The 20,729-nt window shown below is 38.4% G+C and overlaps 1 protein-coding gene across 2 annotated transcripts in view; it reads right to left on the bottom strand.

Annotated features, from left to right (window-relative positions):
- PDZD8 (PDZ domain containing 8) overlaps nucleotides 1-20,729 on the bottom strand; it is a 124,801-nt gene that overhangs the window by 87,896 nt on the left and 16,176 nt on the right. The window contains exon 2 of one of the 2 annotated variants that reach the window (XM_005310348.4): nucleotides 4,021-4,143. The exons of the other annotated variant lie outside the window; for it this stretch is intronic. Within the exon in view, the coding sequence (XP_005310405.2) occupies nucleotides 4,021-4,143 (123 nt within the window). The remainder of the gene's footprint in view (nucleotides 1-4,020; nucleotides 4,144-20,729) is intronic. 2 annotated transcript variants of the gene reach the window in all.

The raw sequence follows: 20,729 nt of genomic DNA, 5'->3' as shown, positions 1-20,729 counted from the left end.
TGCTGGCAGCAGAGTGGCACTATATGTGAAAGAATGCATAGGGTCAAATATAGTAAAAATCTTAAATGAACCAAACTGTACCATAAAATTGCTATGGATAGAAATTCTGTGCTTCAATAATAAGAATACAGCAGTAGGGATATACTATCAACCACTTGATCAGAATGGTGATGATGATTGTGAAATGCTCAGGGAGATAGAGAGTTTATAAAAATAGAAAACTCAATAATAATGGGTGATTCAACTATCCCCATGTTGACTGGATACAACGCCTCAGGATGGAATAAAGTTTATTTGCACCATACATGACTGCTTCTTGGATCAGCAAGTCCTGGAACCCAGAAGGGGAGAGGCAATTCTTGATTTAGTCCTAAGTGGAGGACAAGATCTGGTCCAAGAGGTGAATATAGCTGGAACACTAACTAGCAGTGACCATAATATAATTAAATTTAAGATCCCTGGAGCGAGCAGGGGAGAAGCCCACTACAGTAGCATTTAACTTTAGAAAGGGGAACTACATAAAAATGAGGAAGCTAGTTAAACAGAAATTAAAAGGTACAGTCCCAGAAGTGAAATGATTGCAAGCTGGATGGAAACTTTTTAAAAACACCATAATAGAGGCTCAAATTAACTGTATGCCCCAAATTAAAAAACATAGTAAGAGGACTTTTCAGCTTGGAAAAGAGACTTTTAAAAAGGAATATGATAGAGGTCTATAAAATCTTGCCGGGTGTGGAGAAAGTGAATAAGGAAGTGTTATTTACTCACTCTCTTAAAGAAAAAAAACTAGGAAGCCACTAAATGAAATTAATGAGCAGCAGGTTTAAAACAAACAGAAGAAAGTACAGTACTTCTTCACACAACACACAGTCAACCTGTGAAACTCATTGCCAGGGGATGCTGTGAAGGCCAAAATAGGGTTCAAAAAACAACCTAGATAAATTCATGGAAGATAGGTCCATTAATGGCTATTAGGCAGGATGATCAGGGATGCAACTCTGAATACCATGCCCAGAATGTCCCTAACCTCTGCTTACCAGAAACTAGGAATAGGCAACACAAGAGGGATCACTTGAGGATTACCTATTCTGATCATTCCCTCTGAAGCACCTGGCATTGGCCTCTGTCGGAAGACAAGATACATATGGCTGTGCTTCAAAAGGGCTAATTTCCCAAACTGAGGAAAATTATAAGCACAATTGATTGGAAGGAAAACTTCAGATGAAAAACGTGAATGAAAATCGGGAGTTCAAGAGGAGTTTCTAGGTGGCCAAAAAGCCACAATTTCACAATCCAGAATGAAGACAATTGTGGGTAAAAAAACATCCTGATTCCGTGGTGAAGTGAAAGCATAAATTAGAAATAAAAAAGTAACATAACAAATGGAAAAAAGGAGTATAAATAGAAAGCAATATAAATTAGAAATTGTGAATTGTAGAAAATTGATAAGGGGAGCAAAGAACATAAGGGAAAAATCTATAGCTGGCAGGGCTAAGGATGATCAAAAGGAATTTAAGTATAGAAGGAACAAGAGAAATATTAGCAATGGTATAGGCCCATTATTAGATGGAGATGGTAAAGGTATTAACAGTGGTGCAGAACAGGCAAAAGAAGTGTTCAATAAATATTTCTGTTCCGGTTTTAGAAAAGGAACACGATGATGTACACATATCACATAAGGATGAGGAAGTACTTTCCAGTCCATTAGTCACTATAGAGGATGTTAAACAGCATCTATTAGGGATAATCATTTTAAAAATCAGCAGGCCTGAATAACTTACAGCCAAGAGTGCTAAGAATGTGGGGTGAGGCAATCGCTGGCCCACTGATATTAACTTTTAACAAACCTTGAAATACTAGGAACATTTCAGTGACTGGAAGAGTGCTAATGTTGCACCAATATTTAAAAAGGGCAAGGGGGGATGACCCAGGTAACTATAGGCCTGTTAGCCTGACATCAATCCCTGGCAAAATAATGGAACAGTTGATATGGGATTCAACTGATTAAGAATTAAAGGACAAGAATACAATTAATGCCAGAGCCAGTCAACATACTTTGTGGAAAATAGGTCTTGTCAAACAAATCTGATTTCATTCCAATGAGATTATAAATTTGGTTGGTAAATGTAATTGAGTAGATGTAAGAAGGCATTTTGTAAGGCACAATATTCTGATTTGAAAATTAGCATGATACAATATCAATAGAGCACACAGTAAATGCATTATGAACTGGCTAACTGACAGATCTCCAAAAATAGCAATCACCAGGGAATTGTCATTGAATGGGGGTGACTTGGATCCATACTATACCCAATGCTTTTCAACATTTTCATCACCAATCTGGAAGTAAAAATCACTGCTGATAAAATTTGCTGATGACACAAAGATTGGCAGATTGATAAATAACGATGTGGACAGAGCAGATATGCATAGCAATCTGGATTGCTTCGTAAACTGGGCCCATTCAAACAAAATGTATTTTCATGCAGCCAAATGCTAAGTTACACATCAAGGAACAAAGAATGAGATCATAACTAGAGAAATGGAGACTGTCTCCCAGAAAGCAGTAACTCTGAAAAGGATCATGGGGTCATACTGAACAAGCATGTTGTCTACATCTCACTGTGAACACATGTTGTCAGAGGCAAAAAGGACTGATATCATCCTTGGATGAACAGGAGAGTAGAAAGGTGATTTTACCTCTGTATACGATATTGGTGAGACCAATACTGGAATACTGTATCCAGTGCCCACATTTGAAGAAGGATGTTGAAAAACTGGAGAAGGTATAAAAGAGCCACAAAATTGATTTGAAAACTGGAGAAAATGCCTTATAGGGAGAAACTTAAAGATATCAATCTGTTTAGTTTATGAAAAACAAGATTGAGAACTGTCTTGCTCAGAGCATATAAATACCTTCAATGTGGATAAAATACCAGATACTAAAAGAATCTTTAATCTAGCAGAAAAGGGCATAACAAAAATCAATGTCTGGAAGCTGAAGACAGACAAATTCAAATGAGAAATCTGGTGCAAATTTATAACAATGAGGGTAATTAACCACGGGGAAAAAACTATCAAGGGAAGTGGCAGATTTTTTGTCTCTTGATGCCTTCAAATTAAGCCTAGATGCCTGTCTAAAATATATTTTCCCAAAAAACAAGTTATGCTTTAATCTTCTTCTTTCGTATAGCTTGTATTGCCGCAGCAGTGAGCTGGTGAATGTTTTAGTGAAACACCAAAGTTATTGGGTTCAATACCGGGGAACTGGGTGAAATGTAATGGTCTGTGATATATAGGAGGTCAGACTAGATCATTTAATAGTCTCATCCAGCCTTAAATTTTATGAATTTGAGGGCATTTTCACAAAAACAAGTTTTACTTGCTTTAGGCTTGATTTTCAATGTTAAAATCACTTCCACAGCAACTAAATTATGAAGTCACCAATAAGCCTATGAACCTATAAATTCTTACTTGATGGGGGATGTGGCAGGGGGAAATAAGCAGGGCTGGCTCCAGGCACCAGCTTGGCAAGCTGGTGCTTGGGGCAGCCATTCAGGACAGGGGCGGCAGGTCCAGCTATTCGGCGACAATTCGGCGGACGGTCCCTCACTCCCGCTCGGAGCGAAGGACCTTCTGCCGAATTGCCGCCGCAGATCGCGATCGCGGCTTTTTTTTTTTTTGTGACTGCTTGGGGCAGCCAAAACCCTGGAGCCGGCCCTGGAAATAAGCAGTAGGAGCAGATTAACACTTAAGCAACCAAAAGCAAAGAGGAAGAAAAATTATCTATATACACCCACAGAATCATCTAAAACAGCTTAGAGTGTGTTTTCCATGTTTCAATTGATCATTAAGAGAATTTTTAATTAAAAAAAGCTATATTATAGTACGAGTTCAGTCAGGAGAGTGAAGTTGCAGTGTTCTTGTATCAAAACAGCCTTAGCAATAATATCCTGTACTTGAAAACCACTAACAATTACTTAGTCCAGAAAGAGTGACAGAGTGGAGGATAGGACATACCTTGTACATTCTATTAAGGTAATTTTAAGTCGGCCTTCTGTCAATGGAAAATCTTGTATGTTGAGATCCCGATCTTCATATTCCTCAGGTGACATAACTTGAAATGGAAAAAATGGCTTGAACCTGATAAAAATAAATATAAAGTCTCACTTTTCCATAAACAGGACTATTTTACTAGTTCAAAATACATTAACAGAACTATCAGGCACAAAGAATGAAAGCAATATACTTACAGAGCCATTTTGGGGGGGGGGGTGTTTTTCTGTTTAAGACAATTAAGGACAGAAAATCTAATTTCTACAAGTCTTCCAGCCAAAAAAAATAAATAAATAAAATAAAAAAATAAAAAGGCCTCTGGAAGCTACTAAAAATTCTTCCATGCAAGAAGCTGAGGAGTATATAAACACAGCAAGAATGTAAACACTTTGTTTTCCATGGAATGGATTATTTTGAATCCCATATCCCAGTGTGCCAGTAATTTTGAATAAAGGAGTTTATAAAAATAGTCTGAGCTGAAACTCTGTAGCTGTATAGTATGTTAAAGAAAAATCTTATGCTATTATGATGTGTAAAGAAACTGTACTATAAGCTTTCAATTTACCTATACACTAGTATTTAGGTGATTAAGGACAAAAGAAAACTACAGACAAATATTTACATACCACAGTATAGGTTTTCATACAATAGAATAGGCATATGCATTATTAAACAAGACACTGTTAGTATTGTTATCCATGCTAGTACTTGGGTTCTTACAAGTACTGAAAGAACTTTTAGAGCATTATTTTGCTGAGATTGCAATATAAAAACATTAACTGCCTTCTTCAGTTTCTTATGTATAAATGTTGAATACCTTGATTGGCATTTTAATACTTCTTTACAGTCTCAAAAAATGGATTTCCCTCATTTGCAGGGCATGGGCTGGTTTTGCACTGATTTTAGTTTAACCAGTACAACTTGTGTTTTTGGACCAGGCCTAGGATTTACAGAGGCCCATAAACTCTCATTGGATGGAGCATGACACCAGAGGAAGAAATGGAGCATGACACCCTTCTTCAGTTCACCAGCGAAGGCATCATTTTTTAAATGAAGAGGAGGTGGTAAGTAAATGTGGTGATGAAGATGTCAGCATTCCTAGAGCATAGTCTCAGAACCTCTCCCCACACTCAAAACACACAGCCTGCATGAAAGAAGGAAAAGTCTAGTTTTAACTATCTTAAAAATAAAGAAATCAAAAGGAAAAAAGTTATGACTGCAATATTCTGATAGAAATTTTAAACATAAAATTGAGGAAATTCAAAGGTATGTTTCAATAGCATCTTAAGAACCACACTGTACATACAGTATTGTGCTTTTAGATACCATGATGATAGCTACCTTAGAAATAAAATTGTATCTAAAATACACTGCTAAAGTTATCAGCTAGAGTGAGGCAAAATAGTATAAGTTTGAATTTCCTGACTGTTGAGAGTTTAAAAATATCAGTCATAATTTTGCATTAATGCAAAATGACATATAAAGAGCATTCCAAATTCTAGGAACTCCAATACAGTATGTACTGAAGTATGCAAAGCAGTTAAGGTTCTCTTTTCAAGTTGAATTTGAGTTCTGTAGTACTTTGTAGATAATTTAGTTATCTGATAATAGTCTTTTAATATGGAATTAGAATACGGAAGTACATTTAAAACCAACAAAGTTGTGAATTACAAAACAGCAAGCTCGGATTTCATTTTTCTTGCCTAATGGCTTCAACATGCTTTTGGAAATAGATCCTTAAAGTCCTAGGCCAAAACAAGTTTGGATTATACTTCTGTTCCCACTGATATTAGCAGATTACAAATAAAAAAATTAAATTTGGAGTATTTAGTTACATGTAACTGCTTCTTTACAACAGTCAATTTTCATAACCCAGCAATTACCATCTATTTAATGATAATCTATTAGATGTTTGTATGTTTACAAAATTAAATGTAAACCTCAATGTACTATTATTCCAAGAAGGGTTTAATTACTTGTTTGTTAGTTAACTGAGCAGTTTACAGACTGTTCAAGTATGAGATAACCCAACTAAATTTATTAAGTAAAAATGTTTGGAAAGATTATTTCCTATTGGCAACTGAAAACACAACTTAAAAGCCTTATTACTTTAACTAGCAACGTTTAGCCACCTTGTGATCTTACTGTAAAATCCATACAGGGCCATCTATAATACAAGTATATGACAGGTTCACAGATGCCCAGTTCCTCCAGTTAGGGATAGGGACATCCTTTAGGCTCTCTCTCATTCTTGCAGACAGTCCCCCACAACTAACCCCACTTAGTAGCAACGTTCCAGCTAGTGAAGAGTGCTCCCTGCACAGCTGTCACTGCTACTCCTTTGTTCCACTAAACAGGGTTGCTAAAGAACAATACCAGGTATTCCAATTCCCAGAAGCCAAGTTTACTCCTTCCATAATGGCCTTGCAAAACGTCAGCCTGGGAACACTCATGTTATGAAGCAAGATGTATTAAACTAATGTTGTAGTTTAATACCACATTTATACAGTAGTAGGAATAATCCAGCCACACTTAATGAACAAGTGGATTTATTTAAAATACTGTACTTAAGTATTACTTTAAAATACTAACTTACACTGGTGTTTTAGCAAAAAGGCCATTCTTCATTAAGGAGACAAGGTGTGTGAGGTACAGTAATATCTTTTATTGAACCAACTTCTGTTGGTGAAAGAGACAAGCTCTCTAGCTTACACAGAGCTGTTTTGCCCGTCTCCAATATCCTGGGACCAACACAGCTACAAAACCGTCGCAAACATTCTTCATTAAGCTAATTTAATGAGATTTAGCCAAGAGATCTGGGTTCTATTCCCAGCTCTGCAACAGATTGTGTATGACCTGTACAAGTCAAGGTCTCATTGTTCCAGTTTCTCCATATAAAAAGAGGGGACAATATTTTCCGTTTTCAGGAGTGTTGTGAATTTAGGGTAGGTCTACACTGGTACTTTGTCGGCAAAACTTTTGTCGTTCAGGGATGTTAAAAAAACCCACACACACGAACAACAAGAGTTTTACCGACTAAAAGTGCCAGTGTGAACAGCGCTTTGTTTGCAGGAACGCTCTCCTGCCAGCAAAGCTGCTGCCACTCGTGGGGGGTGAAAGATTTTTGTCGGCGGGAGAGCTCTTTCATGCCGACAAACAGCAGCTACACTGTGCGGCTTTTAGCAGCACAGCTGTGTCACTAAAAGATGCACAGTGTAGCCATAGCCTTAAGTCAGGGGTCAGCAACCTTTGGCACATGGTCCATCAGGGTAATCTGCTGGCGAGACATTTTGTTTATGTTGACCGTCAGCAGGCACGGCCTCCCCACAGCTCCCAGTGGCCGCGGTTCGCTATTCCCAGCCAATAGGAGCTGCGGGAAGAGGTGCAGGCTGCAGGGATGTTGCTTCCTGCAGCTCCCATTGGCCGGGAACGGCAAACCGCGGCCACTGGGAGCTGCAGGGGGCTGTGCCTGCATCAACGTAAACAAAATGTTTTGTGGCCCGCCAGCAGATTACCTTGATGGGCTGCGTGCCGAAGGCTGCAGATCCCCGACTTAAGTCATTGGAGTTTGTAAACTGCTTTGCACGTCTATAATACTTTCAGAGGATTTCAACATCTACCATTATATTTAGTCCATCTTTAATACACAGAATGCCATTATACAGCACTTAAAGAAAAACTGTCCAAACATTTATCAGATATAAAACTAGGCCAATCAGCCAGAAACAGATGAATGATGGCACATTCCTCCCTCTGTCCAGCAACAACCTGAAACAAACCCTTGTGTGAAACCAAACCCTCACGTCACTCTCAGCCACTACAAGGAGCAACTGAGCTGGATTCCCATCAGGATTCCGTCCCAGGACCTGGTTTGAAGGTTCAGTCTTTCACATCAGCCTCTGGTTTGTACAGTTTATATAAATTTGAGGCTCCAGCCCACTGCAGCGGCACATAAAGGAGTTCTTTCTGTGAGGTAGTAAGTTGACTTAAGAAACCCACCAGTATTTCTATAATACTGTTAAATCTCAGCCAGTAACTAAAGGCCAAGTCCACACTATACACTTACATCAGTATAACAACTCAGGCATGTAAAAAATCCACACTCCTGATCGATGCAGTTATACCTCCTTAAGCCGCAGTGTAAATAGCGCTATGTCTATGGGAGAGTTTCTCCCATCAACACAGCTACCATCTCCCGTGGAGGTGGATTATCTACACTCACAAGAGAAGCTCTCTTGTCAGCATAGTAGTGTGCTCACTGAAGTGCTACTGTAACAATGCGGTTCTGGCGGGACCCAACTGAGAGTGCCAATTCAGGACTAATTGCTTAAACAGGGCAGTTACAGCCCAAGGCTGGGGTTTTTCCACCTCTAAGGCAAACCAAACCAGCCAGACTAAGAGGACTTTGGTCTCACCACACTGGCTAACCACAAGTCAGACAAGCAATTTCCTTAGACACACCTGTTTCCCAGTATCACCACCACTGCCACTCGTTATGGGGACAAATAGTTATGAAAACCAATACCCCATTAAAAGAAAAAAGGTTCTCCTGATCCCAAAGGATCAAGCCCCCAAAGGATCAAGCCCAGACCCAGGTCAATATACAAATCAGATCTTACCCACAAATCACGCTGTTGCCAATCCTTTAGAATCTAAAATCTAAAGGTTTATTCATAAAAGGAAAAAGATATAGATGAGAGCTAGAATTGGTTAAATGGAATCTATTACATACAGTAATGACAAAGTTCTTAGTTCAGGCTTGTAGCAGAGATAGAATAAACTGCAGGTTCAAATCAAGTCTCTGGAACACATCCCCAGCTGGGATGGGTCTGTGACGTTGTGCAGTCTATATAGTTTTATAAAAACATAATAAGAAGTGAATATAATGTAACTGGAATATGCTTCATGCAAAAGGTCTCTTGTAAGGTATCATTACAAAGCTTATAATCTACTGAGTGTGATCATCCGATTTGTATAAATGTACCACTTGTATCTAAAACTAGAAATATGAAATATAACTCTGAGGGCCTATTGTAATTTTGCAAAGTGTGGGCCATTAATAGTGGTTTGGAATCTTGATAACTCCCATTAACCAGGACCATTGTCTGCAGATGGCTGTGTTTACCTGTTAGTCTTCCTGTATATGTGTGTGCTGGCAAGTGGGTAATGAAGTCTTGCAGTGACATGTGATCAGGTCACCTGACCTGGAATCCATCTTTAACCTGGTGCTTTTCCAGTGGCGGCGGGGGGGGGGGGGGGGGGGGGTGGAAACCCAGAGGGACAAAGGGTTCCCGCCTTATGCAAAAGATATATAAAGGGGTGGAAGAGAACAAGGGGTGAGAGGAACCATCATGAAGAATCCCCTAGCTATCACCTGAGCTGCAACAAGAGCTGTACCAGGGGAAAGAGTTGTGCCAAGGCCTGGAAGGTGTCCAGTCTGAAAAAAAAAACTTACTGAAGCATCTCTGAGGGTGAGATTATCTGTATTCAGTTTGATTAAACATAGATTTGCGCATTTTATTTTATTTTGCTTGGTGACTTACTTTGTTCTGTCTGTTACTACTTGGAACCACTTAAATCCTACTTTCCGTATTTAATAAAATCACTTTTTATTCATTAACTCAGAGTATGTATTAATACCTGGGGGAGCAAACAACTGTGCATCTCTCTCTATCAATGTTATAGAGGGCAAACAATTTATGAGTTTGCCCTTCATAAGATTTATGCAGGGTAAAATGAATTTATTTGTGTTTAGACCCCACTGGGAGTTGGGCATCTGAGTGCTAAAGACGAGCACACTCTTGTTAACTGTTTCCAGGTAAACTTGCAGCTTTGGGGCAAGTGATTCAGACCCTGGGTCTGTGTTGGAGCAGACGGGAGTGTCTGGCTCAGCAAGACAGGGTGCTGGAGCCCTGAGCTGATATCTAGTTTGCATATCAATTCCAGCTCAGTAGTCTCCAGCGCATCATCAGAGATCTACAACCTATCCTGAAAGATGATCCTTTACTCTCACAGATCTTGGGAGACAGACCTGTCCTCGCTTATAGACAACCCCCCAACCTAAAGCAAATACTCACCAGCAACCACACATCACTGAACAAAAACACTGACCCAGGAACCTATCCTTGTAACAAAGCCCGATGCCAACTCTGTCCTCATATCTATTCAAGTGACATCATCATAGGACCTAATCACATCAGCCATACCATCAGGGGCTCGTTCACCTGCACATCTACCAATGTGATATATGCCATCATGTGCCAGCAATGCCCCTCTGCCATGTACATTGGCCAAACCGGACAGTCTCTACGCAAAAGAATTAATGGACACAAATCTGACACCAGGAATCATAATACTCAAAAAACAGTGGGAGAACACTTTAACCTGTCTGGCCATTCAATGACAGACCTACTTACAACAGAAAAACTTCAAAAACAGACTCCAAGGAGAGACTGCTGAGCTGGAATTGATATGCAAACTAGACACAATCAACTCAGGATTGAATAAGGACTGGGAATGGCTGAGCCATTACAAACATTGAATCTGTCTCCCCTTGTAAGTATTCTCACACTTCTTATCAAACTGTCTGTACTGGGCTAGCTTGATTATCACGTCAAAAGTTTTTTTCTCTTACTTAATTGGCCTCTCAGTGTTGGTAAGACAACTCCCACCTGTTCATGCTCTCTGTATGTGTGTATGTGTATATACACATATATCCTCAATATATGTTCCACTCTATATGCATCCGAAGAAGTGGGCTGTAGCCCACGAAAGCTTATGCTCTAATAAATCTGTTAGTCTCTAAGGTGCCACAAGTACTCCTGTTCTTTTTGCGGATACAGACTAACATGGCTGCTACTCTGAAAGCTTCTCTAGTGTTTCTTCACTGCATTCACCCCATAGCAGCCAGCTAGCATAACAGAAAACAAGCACACTGATAAAATATCACAAAGTTAGAGATTAGAGAACCAGAATTGTCAGGAATCCATGAAGTCCATCCTTTTTTTTTTTTTTTTTAATAAATAGTGTGGATGCCCTTACTGCTTCTTTGTAATCTACAAAGGCAGCCCAATAAGGTTGGGGGTTTTTTTTGTCTATTTGTTTTTTTAATAGATTTCTGTTTAATATCAGAAATACCATGGCTTGACTTCCTGATTTGGGTGGAGGACTAAGATTAGGAACTAGTGGGATAACATCACAAAATGATAATGAAAATTTAGACAGTCTTCCCAGCTCACCTGCTAACTTTCTAAAACTTTGTTTTTGTTAACTATTTAACTCAAACTCCTCGACACACTTGGGTACAAGCTCACTTTGAGAATTCAAAAACCCCAGGCCCATCAATTTAAGATTTCTACTTCTCCAAAGAGACCTTTAGCAAAGCTATCACAAAGCTTCATGTTCCTGATATTTCTAAGGTTAAACTCCCTCCCAAACACTTACAAAAACCTTTCAGGTGGATAGATACATCATAAAGCAATAAAAAAGCCACACATTTTTCATTGCTGTGCAGGCCATCTTTAAACTGGCTTTATTTTGATTTAAATCAGTTATTTCTATTTGTTATCAACAATAAGAACAGTTTCTATCCCACTTTCAGTAACTCTTTAAGTGTGTACATAGTTAAATTCTATCCCACAGTCAGTTTTTCCAAGCTGTACAGTTTCCTCAGTTCTTTATAACCCACTGCCTTCAAAAACTCTCTCTCTCATTATAGTAGTATTCCTTTGCACTCCTAAAGGCTGTCCTTTACAGCAGTGGTTCTCAACCAGTGGTACATGTATGCAGAGATCTTCCAGGGGGTGGTACACCAACTCATCTAGATATTTGCCTAGGTTTACAACAGGCTACATAAAAAGCACTGGCGGAGTCAGTACAAACTAAAATTTCATACAGAAAATGACTTGTTTATACTGCTCTATATACACTAAAATGTAAGTACAATATTTCTATTCTAATTGATTTATTTTATAATCATATGGTAAAAATGAGAAAGTAAACAATTTTTCAGTAATCGTGTGCTGTGACACTTGTGCGTTTTTTGCCTGATTTTGTACACAACTAGATTTTAAGTAAGGTGAAACTTGGGGGTACTCAAGACATTACTTTCAGGAGTCTGGTCTGTAAAGCTTGAGAGCCACTGCTTTACAGTCTTTTCATTTTATTTATATTCTTTCTATACTATAGTGCCTACATTTGAATTCAGCTAGTCAGCTGTAGCCCATGTAATATAGTGAATAGTGATCAATAACTTCCCCTTTTCCTTAATTTGGTTAAAGTAAGTTGAATAGTTTAACTGCCTTCTAAAACTGGCTATGCCCTCACCCTACAATACAGTAGAACCTCAGAGTTATGCACACCAGACTTACAAACTAACTGGTACACCACACAGGTCATTTGGAACCCAAAGTACGCATCAGGCAGCAGCAGAGACAAAAAAACAAAATAAAAAAAACAAATATAGTACAGTACTGTGTTAAACGTAAACTACTAAAAAATAAAGGGAAATTAAAAAAAAAGATTTGACAAAGTAAGGAAACTGTTTCTGTGCTTGTTTCATTTATATTAAGATGATTAAAAGCAGTATTTTTCTTCTGCATGGTAAAATTTCAAAGCTGTTTTAAGTCAATGTTCAGTTGTACGCTTTTGAAAGAACCATCATAATGATTTGTTCAGAATTATGACATTTCAGAGTTATGAACAACCTCCATTCCCAAGGTGTTTGTAACTTTGAGGTTCTTCTGTACATAGAAAAATCATAAATCTACTTTCTCACCAAAACTTTGACAAAATACATGATGTGAAAGGCAGCACATCCCTGTATAACTCTAGTAGATGCAAGTTTTCTAACCAAATTTACTAACATGTAAGACTACCCTCTGGCTTACCATCCTACTTTAATACATGGTCAAAATTTATAAAACCATTCCTAAAGTGAAAGACAAAACCAAAAAAAACCTCTAAATGTCTCCACCACTACTTCAATCCATCTTTGTACACCACAAAGCAGTGACAGACATAAAAAGCCATTTCATTTTCCCTGTGAAGATTGCTTAACTATGGAGTCAACTAAAATGAATTTATGTCGGCGACTTCTCTGCAACTGTTCCCAATAATCAAATACAGAAAGAAGAAACTGAGTAACCCAATATCAGAACTAGTTTTTAAAATTTTAGTGTTTTAGTGTTTGTAGTGCTGTTGTCTAAACAATGTGTCTTTTTGCTTATCTGGAGCAACTATACAATGAATTTCAAACTCAAGTGACCAGTAAATCAGATAAAATTTTAAAGATACTCTGATTAGTTATCTGTCCACAAAAAGCTTATCAACATTCCTCCACTAATAGAGCTGTTAACTTCCATCCATGCAAATAACTTCAGCACAACTTAGAAATGTTCTACTTGAATTTCAACAATTGCCTTGCCAGTTAGAAAAAAAATGGAGACATTTCAAATTAAGGTAAAAGAATGTACTAGTTGGCTAACCCATTCCATCAGCATCTCTGAGTAATCTTTGCAAGAGAAGAATGCAATATTTTTCTTTTTCAGTGTAAGTCAGTCCTTAAATAGCAACAGTGCATTTCAATCAAATACTGCAGGACAGAAAACAAGCAGCAAAAGTATGTTTTCACAACAGTAGGTCAGATGATGTTGTCAAAGAAATCTTGTTAATGAATACTCAATGAATACTTAAAGATATTACACTTAAAATAGCACAAGACTCAATCCTTCTGTACATGAAGCCAAAAAAAAAAGGAAGAGATAAATTTGTTTGAAATACTCTACCTAAAATTGCTTAAGTTCCCTTTATGCTGAAGAATCCACACTCTCCATCCAGGGTTCTCCCATGAAGCCTTGAAGGAAGGCAAATCCAGCACACTTGGTATTTTATCCCTACCTTTAACTCAAAGAAAACCCAAGCCAAAATATCTTGTAAACTACCGAGGGGAAAAAAACAAGTTCTGCGTTTCTATAATGGTGGTATATAGACCACATAACCTTCTGCTCCCTCCTTTTCAAATTTTGGGAAAAGCCCTATTCATCTAACTGCAAAACAGCCTGATTTAATTTTTTAAAAAGTGTCTGGCCCAAACTCGCATCTATTTGTATTAGCTATTGTACGTGGATTGTTTTGTAGACTTTAAGCCAGTGTTTCTTACTAGACAAAATGAAGACAAGGAATAGTCTTTTATACTGAAGAGAAGAGGAAAAAAATAAAAAAAGATTCAGCTATTAACTAAAGTTATCTGTTCCTATCAGTATCTACTCATCTACAATGTCTTCAGGTGCACCAAGAAACAACCAACCACCAAACTCTGTCTGGTCAAAGACAACCAAGGACTTATGTAATTCTATTCACTCTATCTGCCAAGGATATCCAGAACCACAGTGCAAAAACAGTCACAGGCTAAATACCGGGAGGGACAAACTAAAATATCAACAGCAGCTGGACTGCTTTTCTGCTCTTCAGAAACAGGAAGAATTAGACTGGTTAAAGAAAACCAGGCCTTTTTCATCGCACAGAAAGGTTATCATTTGCAAACTAAGTCAGCTTGATTGAAAAGGCCAGAGCATGATCATATAACAATATGTTCTGAGAAAGGAAGGAAAAAAGCTTTAAATTATTCACCTGTTTGGTGGAGGGAATTTAATGACTGTTCTCCAAAAACAATTACTCAGATTTCTCTTTACAACCACATCACTACTTTGGGTTATATAACTTTTAGTGCTACATTTTACTGCCATAGATTAATAGTGTCAGGTTTACAAATTCCTAGTCAAGTTACATGCTTATTTTAGAAGATATACATTAAATATTCAGTTAATCACAATACTTTAAAACTAAAATAGGTTTTAAATTCAAATGCCAACAACAAATAGTCGAAACTTAAAATGTAACAGACATTATTTACAAATTTTTTTAGTGCAGAGTTATTCTGAAGGGTTTTAGAGAGATTTCAAACTGTATTTGCAGGAACCAAGTTCCTAAACGGAAAGCGAAAGACAGCATCTTATAAAGTTACCTGCATTTAACAAAACACTGATTTATTCTAACAGATTGTACCATTAAGGAAAATATTCAGGGATGACAATTACTAAATTGCGTTTGGAAAAAATAAGTTCTGCACTTCTTCCATTTTGCGGGTACAGAGACCATTTAACTGCCTACGGGAGAAATCCAATAAATAAACTTTAATAAAATCATTAAAAGTTACTCTGATTTAGAAAAACCAAATAAAAAGTCATGCTTTTGCTACTTAAAAACATTTAAATTATCAATATTTTTTGTTTCAAACTTAAATACCATTTAAATTAGGTTTGTTACACTGTTGGCAAATTTAATCCTAAACTGCCTGGAAAAATTCTAAAACCATTATAGGCTATTCCTAAAAGCATGAAAAACAAGGTTTGTGATATTTAGTGACTTTTTTGAAAGAAATTGTCTAACAAGTTACATAATCCTACCAATGCCTTTACTGAAAGGTTTTATAACTCAGAAAGCTCCATTACAGATTACCTGTGGGAGACAGAAAATATGAGCTCATCCTTACTTAAAAACAAAACAAAAAACAAAATTTATTTTGCAGAATTCACTTTCTTGCCCACACTGAAACCTGTACTGTGGGAGCATGACTGGATCTACATCCAACTGATTTTAGCAAATCAAAGCATATTTCTATTTGATAGTCAGACTCAAACACGATCAAAGCATCTTAGCTTTACCACATCCGTAAAAATAGCTCAATTTAATTAAAAACGCCTCATTATTGGAGCATGTGGGTCTTCTCAGGAGATTTTATGAAAATATGCAAAATCAGTTTTCTGACATTTTAGCACTCCACCCACCTCATGGATTCCATTTTCCCATTAATGCAGGAGGATCACCTGCATAAAATTCTCAGTACCCTGAGGCAGTGGTTCTCAAACTAGGGCTGCTGCTTGTTCAGGGAAAGCCCCTGGCGGGCGGGCCACTTTGTTTACCTGCCGCGTCCACAGGTTCGGCCGATCTGATCGCAGCTTCCACTGGCCGCGGTTCGCTGCTCCAGGCCAATGGGGGCTGCAGGAAACGGCGAAGGGGAAGCAGCAGAGGGACGTGCTGGCTGCCCTTCCTGCAGCCCCCATTGGCCTGGAGCGGCGAATCGCGGCCAGTGGGAGCCACGATCAGCCGAACCTGCGGACATGGCAGGTAAACAAACTGGCCCGGCCCACCAGGGGCTTTCCCTGAACAAGCGGCGGCCCTAGTTTGAGAACCACTGCCCTGAGGGACTTAGTCAAATCTACCAAAGAAGAGAAAATGTAGTACCTGTTATTTTTCTCTTAAAGATCCTTCACTTAATCCATATGCATACCTTATGCTCCTCCCATTACTTTGCAGGGATAACATAATATTTTGACGACATAAGGGAAGATAAGGATGGAACTTATTATCGCAGAATTCTTCACAAGGGAGTTTGTAGAAGTTCTACCCCTGCCTAGATGATGGAAAGAAAATAGTTGTACAATCCCACAAGTACCATATGTTTACTCCAAAGTAGCTTTCAGCAACTTTCTGCATCATCTTTGGACTCAAAGTCTATGACTACATTTTTCAAAAGTAACTAGTGATTTTGGATGCTTACTTGACCAAAAAACAAAAACAAAAAACAAAAAAAAAACAAAACTTTGTGGTGTATGATTTTCATAAAGTATTGAGCACTCACCCTCTGAAAATCAGGCTGTTTGAACTGTATCAAAATGGGAACCCAAGTTACTAGTAGTCACTTTTGAACATTTGAGCTCTAGTGTCTGGCAAAATATGCAACAATATTCAGTTGGCTTCTTTGCAGGTAACTAGCACAGATGCTTTACCTCTATCAGAAAGTCATAGATCTGGTAGAGAGAGTCCTGAAAACACTTAATTCTTCGGTCAGTAATAAAATCAACAAGCTGAAAAATCTTGAAGTAGCCCTCTCAAACTAATTACTTTATTAACAGAGAAGACAGACCTAAGAATGGCCACATTTCTAAAGAATAGCCTCTCTGAAATCCTGAATTCCATAGTTATATGAGTTTTCAGGTCCCTTACTACTGCCGGGTTTCCTTGGGATGTTTATATGACATGTCTGAAGCCAACTGCTCACTCCAAAGAACAACAAAAACCTTACATAACGTTAGCTTCAAACCAGGCAAGGCCTGAACCCACTGACTGACTAAATATATTAAGTTTGCAATGGCCCTTTTCTGAATAGTTCAAATACAAGACCCAAGGAATCCAAGAATAAGGGTAGAATCCTGTCATACTTGAGCAAGACAAAATCTAACCCCTATGCCTCAGTAGTTTCCACTGCAAGGAACTCTCCTTCATGCCCACATTCACATGTTTTCTTGAAGAAAGATGAAACATCTGGATATTTATTTATTTATTTTTAATCTCAGAGGGAGAACAATTTCCACAACATAGATTATGTCCAAAGTACAATGGTTGAGATAACTATTTGAGAAGCCTCTCCCTTTTTGCCTTTTCTAGTCAAGAATTGTACTATATAGGCAAAACGCACAGGGGTTCCTTGTGATGGAGTGGGTCTTCCATCTCCGTTGCTAGTAGCCAAAGGAATTCTTTGAAAAACAGGTTGATCATCTTTGAATACAAGTGACTCAGCCAACTGGAAGCTATTACTATTTTTTCCAGGACTGCTCATCTTCTGGAGCATATCTTTCTATTCTCATCTCGGTGAGCAGAGCAGCATGGCAGTGCTACTTGCTATAGGAACGCAATACCCAGTTGCCTGGGACTTAACTATCTTGAGTAGTTTTGTATCATCTGCAACTTTTGCCACCTCACTGTTTACCCCTTTTTCCAAATAATTTATGAATATGTTGAGTAGGACTGGTCACAGCACAGAGCCCTGGGGGATACCACTATTTACCTCTCTCCATTCTGAAAACTGACCATTTATTCTTTGTTTCCTATCTTTTAACCAGTTAACCAGTTTCCCAATAGGATAGTGCCATGGTCTGTTTTGTCAATATGCAACCAATGTCAGAGTCAAAACCAGTGATCAGCAGAGCACAGGCATCAAAGGTCAGGCAATGTGCTTCTGTGTAATTATGGAAGTGCACTTCATGGGAAGTCCTTCCAGCTTTTCTCCTGTTGCAATGGAAGTTGTGTTTCGAGGCTACAACAGGCTGGTGAGAATACCTCCAGCTGGAACCTGTTCAGGAAAGCACTTAAGTACATGCTTAACTTTAAGCACATACTTAGAGATAAATATTTGATTAAATGCTTTCTTGAATTGGGCCCTCTGTGAGAATGTCCTTGCTATAGTGGGCAAACTACAGAGAATCTGTGTAAGAACTTCCTCATGGAGAGGTAAGTGGAAAATGAAAAATAGATTAGAAAATGAATAATGGATTAGTGCTCAGCATGGGGGAAGTGGTTTTCCAAGGTTTTCTAAATCACCTTCAGAAGTCTCTCAGGTTACAGTGGTCAACTGCACAACATTATCATGAAAGCCTGCATAAACTAGGAGGAGCACACTGAGAACAAGAGTATATTCAGGGAGGAAAAATTTCCTCTACACTAAACTAAACAGTAAAGAATGTAGTATGCATCTCCGTAATCAACACAGAGAGCTGACTGAGCTCCAATTCCCTTTGATTTGTTTCAGAACAACTCCACCATGTATTCCATCAGATTTGTAATAAGGCAAGTCAAACTGCTCTTTAGCAGGTATTGGCAACAAAATGGCAGATGAAATTCAATGTTGATAAACGCAAAGTAATGCACATTGGAAAACATAATCCCAACTATACATATAAAATGATGGGGTCTAAATTAGCTGTTACCACTCAAGAAAGAGATCTTGGAGTCGTTGTGGATAGTTCTCTGAAAACATCCACTCAATGTGCAGCAGCAGTCAGAAAAGCGAACAGAACGTTGGGAATCATTAAGAAAGGGATAGATAATAAGACAGAAAATATCATATTGCCTCTATATAAATCCATGGTACACCAACATCTTGAATACTGCATGCAGATGTGGTTGCCCCACCTCAAAAAAAGATATATTGGACTTGGAAAAGGTTCAGAAAAGGGCAACAAAAATTATTAGGGATATGGAACAGCTGCCATATGAGGAGAGATTAATAAGACTGGGACTTTTCAGCTTGGAAAAGAGATGACTAAGGGGGGGAAATCTGATAGAGGTCTATAAAATCATGACTGGTGTGGAGAAAGTAAATAAAGAAGTGTTATTTACTCCTCCTTATAACACAAGAACTAGGGGTCACCAAATGAAATTAACAGGCACCAGGTTTAAAACAAACAAAAGGAAGTTTTTCACACAACGCACAGTCAACCTGTGCAACCTCCTTGCCAGAGGATGTAGTGACGGCCAAGACTATAACAGAGTTCAAAAAAGAACTAGATACATTCATGGAGGATAGGTCCATCCATGGCTATTTGCCAGGATGGGCAGGGATGGTGTCCCTAGCCTCCGTTTGCCAGAAGCTGGGAATTGGCAACAAGGGATAGATAACTTGATGATTTCCTGTTCTGTTCATTCCCTCTGGGGCACCTGGCATTGGCCACTGTCAGAAGACAGGATACTGGACTAGATGGACCTGGTCTGGGGGGGAGGGGGGGGGGGGAGGAGAGAGAGAGAGAGAGAGAAAGAGAGATAACTTTCAAAAAGTTATTGCAAAAGAAAAAGAATGTGCTCTCCTTCATGGACACTGAAAGACTAGGCAGGGTGTGATTGCTCCAGAAAACATGCCAGCAGACAGCTTTTAGTTAATCTTAAAATAAAGAAAAAAAATAAAATAAAGCAGCAACTCTGCCTTCATTCAGAGAGATTAGATGCCAATTCTGATTGTTAAAAAAAATCCTTCTCTTGCATCAGACAAGTAACTGTTTAATCAGACACATTGTACTCAGAATTACAAACACCTCGGGAACTCTGAAACGTTCGTAACTCTGAACAAAACGTTATGGTTGTTCTTTCAAAAGTTTGCAACTGAACATTAACTTAATACAACTTTGAAACTTTACTATGCAGAAGAAAAATTCTGCTTTCCTCCCTTCTCCTGCCCACCCCCCTTTTTTTTTAGTAGTTTACGTTTAACAGAGCACTGTATTGTATTTGGTGTGTCTGTATCTGTGTCTGGTTCCAAATAAAGTGTGTCGGTAACTGACTTTCATATCTCCGAAGTTCTACTGTATACTATGTTTCAAAAATGTGCAATCTTGTTGAGTATTACATACCATAAATAATGGATGTTTAGTTTTATTTGAAGATTATTCTTCAGAGTACTGGGGAGCAACAAAAAGCTGTCTGTCCACTCCTTACTGCAAAGCATTATTTTCCAATTCTGTAATACCTTCTTCCATACAACAGACTCTTAAAGTACTATACAAACTTTAAGCCTCAAAATAGTCCTGTAAGATGGGTTTTATCCCCATTTTATAACTAGGAAAAAGCTTTGCTAATAGTAATAGCAAGTCTGTGGCAGAGCTGCATGTAGAACCCAGATCTCTTCAATTCCAATCCTCTGCTTTCATCTCCAATCCATACTGTGAGGTTGCACTCCATACGTTTCATGGAAATATGCTAATGAGTGTGACTATAATGCAACTGAAATATGCTTTATGCAAAAGGTCTCTTGTAAGGTATCATTACAAAGCTTATAATCTACT

This window comes from Chrysemys picta, chromosome 7, assembly GCF_011386835.1.
Source record: "Chrysemys picta bellii isolate R12L10 chromosome 7, ASM1138683v2, whole genome shotgun sequence".
Taxonomy (NCBI): domain Eukaryota; kingdom Metazoa; phylum Chordata; order Testudines; family Emydidae; genus Chrysemys; species Chrysemys picta.
The sequence above is the reverse complement of the archived record's forward strand: the minus strand, read 5'-3'. Positions and strand labels throughout refer to the sequence as shown.